We start from the raw sequence: 5,011 nt of genomic DNA, 5'->3' as shown, positions 1-5,011 counted from the left end.
AACAAAGGTTTGAAAGGGAAGTTAGGATTCAAAACTCGACGTGATTTTTCATTTATTAAAAAGACCTTCAAAAGGTAACGGGTAAAATCAAATTGGAAATTCTAGAACCATGCCATTTAGCTTGCAATGTGTACCCACCACCACCCTAGGTGACACAACACGGTGGTGAAAATGTGACACGTAGGAGAGATAAATTATAATACTTCAATGGATAGATAATGGTAAAGAGTTAAATGTTAAAGGCATTTATCATCCTTAACATAATAATTACTAATTTCGTGAAGAAAAAATAGTCATAATTTACGTACTTTAGCATATTAATCTACTGCTTATAGGGCCTGAGATAGTCTAGAAAAAAATCTAAAGTATTCTAAAATAATGGAATATGTCCTATAAGTTGTATAATTGCATGACCACTAGTCTGACATTGAAGAAAATATACATTAAGTTAAAAAAGTAATAATAATTATTTTCCACATGTACTGACACAACTTGTGGGACAAATGTATACCCGATAATGATAGAGCATATTTTTTGGTACATATATCGAAATCTAAAAACAAAACAAGAACGAATAAAAGTGGCTCTATAACGTCGAATGACATTTATAAGCGTGGCTCCTTGTAATTGTTTAGCCATAATTAAAACATGTGATGCATATTCAGCCACTTCTATAAGTTAACCTATTTAGATTAGTTTCCTCCAAAGTTGTAAATATGATAACCAGTTTTATTTAATTATGAATAAATAATAATATCCCATTTCTTCACCCGACTTTCAAAATGGAAGAATAATGCAAGAGGAACACATTGTTACCTTTAACTCACGATTAATTAGATGAAAATTAAAAGGACAGAAGTTTCAAGATTTTATTTATTTATTCGGTCTTAAAAAGAATAGATAGAGCTATTGTTGAACCATAGGTTTAGATGCCCACATTATCCTCTCCATTAAACTACCATTAAAAAAGGGAATTTGAAGAAGATTAATCTGTACAGAGTATGAAGATGGAATATAGCTAATCTTACCGTTAAATTTTGAATGTAATATCTATGTATTGTCGGTGTAAACATTTTTTCTCATAATTTTTTCTCTTAAGCTTGAGACATATCTCCATATTACATATTACACTCAAAACTACTACTCCATTTCAGCTACTTGGCTTGATCCTATAGTTAATCTGTCTTTATTTTCTAATCATTTTCATCTCAAAGCTAGGATTAATATCAGCTACTGAACTTACTACATATACATATATGAGAAAAAACTGTATCTCTCTAAGATATCCCTCTCACCTTATTCAACGACATGCAAAAATCCAGATCCACACTACAGATTCAAAAAGATCCAGTGAAGTCATTCATCAGGTATATAGAAAAGAATTAGCTACACTATACTATAATCAGGGCGCCACCTTCTTCTCTTGAAACAAAGGAACTTCAAATATAGTGCTCCAACTTAATTAGCATAACACTTGTATCATCAATAGAGCCTCTGGAAGTTGAAAAATCCACAAGCCGTTTACAAGCCAGTAATGGTTGCGATTTCTTGTTCCCTACGAAAAAAGGACGAGCAATATCTACTGCTTCCTGATTACTAACCTGAAAGAAGAAAAGGAAACTTGTTTAGTTAATCAGAGTTGCTTGAGCAATGATTTTCTACAATGCTAAGAAACTAGTAAGCATTGAAATTAATTGCTTAGATTTGTACCTTATCCCATAATCCATCTGAAGCTAAGATTAATAAGTCATGTTCAGGTTCAATTCTAAGAACTTTGGTCTCGGGTTCTGCTGTCACCCACTGTTTCAGATGACGATCTCCGATTCCCCTAGATACAGCCAGAGATCCTTGAATCCTCCAAACACCACGGCATAAATCAACATAGCCACCCTGCAAAGCAAATTTTAATACATAAGAACCAACAAACCCAAAACACAAACAAGTTTTTCAATAACCGGAGAAAAGAAAAATCACCATCATGCTCAGATGCTTACCAGAGTCTCAACTCTGTCCCTTTCGTCGCCCCTTGAAGGTCGGTGATCAGATGTTAGGGCCTCTGCAACACCGTTTCTGCTTATGACAGCACGACAATCACCAGCATTGGACACCACAAGGTTACCGTTCTTAATCAGTGCTGTTACACAGCAAGAACCACCATTGAGATCATCTTTTAAGAAATCGGAATCAGTGTTGAGGTAACCACGCTTCACCGCCTCCTGGATATCTTCTTCCTCAGTAGTGCTCACTTCATTTAAGACATTATCTTTTAAGTTCTTTGCAGCAAATTCTGCGGCTCTTGAACCTCCATGCCCATCAAATACCCCAAAAAAAGCCTGCAGTGATCATAAAAAGGACTTACATGTCAGATTTTATTGTCCTATCATGACTCATCTCTTTAGCTCGCTAAACATGAAAAACAAGAGTAAATTCAGCAACCCTCAAACATCATTAGTTCATTACATTCATTACGATCTTCCCTAATTTCCATGTCTCAACTATCTATACACACAACACAGGTAAGTAATTAACACTTTCAACTAGATATTGTCCCACATATTAATCATTGATATAAATTCTTAACTTCATAGCAATTACTCAAACATTGAATTAAGGGCTTTCTTTATCTCTTTATAACCCAATTTGTATATTTTCCTAGCAGCTACTTCTATAGCAAAAAAATGCTTCAAAACTTCAAATGTAAAAATCAATCAAAATTTTCCAGATGCAGCTATAAATTAACAAATTTGAAGCAAAAAATCAATAAATACCTCATATCACAACTTCACAAGGAAAATGAATAAAGTTATTCTAAGCTATTCTAACAATTTAATCAGACACAAACTAAAATTAGAAAGAAAGTTTCAAACTTTCCATAACCCCATGTCCCATATACACACCAAACTCATAACCTGACCACTCACTCAGCAAATTCAATTCCAAAATTAAAAAACAAATTATATAAAAAAACTTACAAATTTTGATTCACCGAGTAGATTATCAGCAGCAGAATAACGATCCTCCATATACTCCCTCCTTCCTCTCTTACAGTACACAGAAAACCCATCTCCTTCATCCTCCACCACATCGCTAGCCACCGCAGACGACGTCGCCGGAACCTCAACGCTGAGAGAAGAAACTGGTATATCAAGCCTCGCCGGCCTCTTCCTCTTCAAAACGGGGCCGTTTGGGGAGGTAGATGAAGCAATAAGAGGCTTAGAAAGGCGAAACCGAAAAGGTGAAGACGGAGAAGAAGTAGAATTAGAAGGAGAAGAAGAAGAAGAAGAAGAAGAGGGTTTGAGATGAGAAAGAGAAAGGGTATGAGAATCAGGAGAAGAAGATACGATAGAAGGTTTGGTACAAAAAAGAGAAGAGGTTGAGAACACCGGCGAGTTTGAAACCGCGACGGAGCACGACATGTTTGATAAAACGTTTGTGTTGTGGTCAAAATTTTAACGTTTGAACTGGTCTATTTTTTTTCTTTTTTTGCTTTGTTGTGTGATGTTTTAATTTAGCTTTTCTTGTTGTTGTGATAAATTGAAGTGAGAAAAAGAGAAAGGAGGAAAGGGGTATTTAAATGGAAAATGTTGTGATGTGTTGAAATTGGTGTAGGAGCAGTTTGATTTGCGTGTGAATAGCGAGTCATGACTATCACACTCAATTTGAGAAAGGATCTTTGACCTTACTATAAACACTCTTTTCTCGTGTGCTTCTACTGTACCAATTCGCTAATGTAAGTTCAAACTCTTTGCATTTTAAGGGGAAGAATTGTAGTGTGTAAATTAGTTAAGGAGATTAATATGTGTAATGATTGTGTAAAGACTACTTATTATTTATATTGAATGATAAATAATAATGTGTTATTCATATAAAAAATCTTTATAACATGTGTACAACTTATTCTCTCTTAATTAGATTGATAAAGATTTGTGTTAATAGCTTATTTTAAAAATTGATTGAATTATTTATTTTGACTTTTTATTGAATTTTTATAAAATCAGTAAGGTTGAGAGAATATGATGATAATGAAACATATTTGAATTTAATATTGAAAATTTGTTGTGATTGGATTCAGATTTTGTAAAGCTGATATCCTACCCTGAACCCACCCAAAACATATTTGACATATGGTAAATTAATAAATAATATAACATATACACATGAAATCAAAGTAACTTCAAACTAGAGAATGTTCAGTTTTTTATAATACATTTTATGACTACAGAAGTTTCGCTTTTGAATGAAATTAGTTCACCAACTAAAGGAAGAAGGAGATCTAAGATGATTTCACAGACAATGTTTATGAATAATATAAATTTTGGGTTTAATTTACACAAAATCCAACTATGTCGAGAATGATAGTATCATTTTCAACCCCACTATATTAAGGTTTGAGTTACCCAAAATTCGACCAAATCGAGAAAAGTAGTATTTTTTTGAACCATCTGAATTTGATTTGAGCTTGGAATTTTGGATTGGGTAAGCACAAACCCTATTCCAATCTTCCATAAACAATTCCTATATGAGGATAACAACCTTACAAGAAAGATCTATTTATCATTATTCTTAGTTTTGCATTTGGTGAATGAAAATTTCGCTAGGAGAACTAGCTCAATCATATTATTATTTCCTTTACTTGCATAAAGTTGTTGTCTCTCATATCAGATATTTGTAGTGAAGAATACACTACAAATGTTTAAGTAATGATTATAGGAAGCAGGCTTTGGATATGCTGATCGTAGGGCAGTACAAATGATATTGAATAGGGGTGAGAATTGTTCACGTGAAGTTTTGCCATAAACTTTATTCATTTGATGAACTTTTAAAAAAGTTGCTTGTTTTCAAATTTGATTTCCAGATTTTATTGTATGTAAAAATTACTATTTAGAATTGGATCAACACTAATGGTTCATAATATAAACATCTTAAATACACTATTTGAAATCATATTTTTATCTTATTGATTTTTTCCTCTTTCAAATTTCAAAAATAACAAAATCAATAATATCCTTAT

General features: G+C 32.9%; 1 protein-coding gene across 1 annotated transcript; it reads right to left on the bottom strand.

Annotated features, from left to right (window-relative positions):
- On the bottom strand, positions 1,266 to 3,547 carry LOC109355857 (probable protein phosphatase 2C 25). Its single transcript, XM_019599105.1, has 4 exons — positions 2,973 to 3,547; positions 1,995 to 2,333; positions 1,711 to 1,890; positions 1,266 to 1,601 (listed from the first exon to the last, which is right to left on the bottom strand). Exons 1-4 carry the CDS (start codon positions 3,414 to 3,416, stop codon positions 1,440 to 1,442), a joined length of 1,125 nt encoding a protein of 374 aa, XP_019454650.1. The 5' UTR covers positions 3,417 to 3,547; the 3' UTR covers positions 1,266 to 1,439.

The sequence above is a fragment of the Lupinus angustifolius genome, chromosome LG09, assembly GCF_001865875.1.
Source record: "Lupinus angustifolius cultivar Tanjil chromosome LG09, LupAngTanjil_v1.0, whole genome shotgun sequence".
Classification (NCBI taxonomy): Eukaryota; Viridiplantae; Streptophyta; class Magnoliopsida; order Fabales; family Fabaceae; genus Lupinus; species Lupinus angustifolius.
The sequence above is the reverse complement of the archived record's forward strand: the minus strand, read 5'-3'. Positions and strand labels throughout refer to the sequence as shown.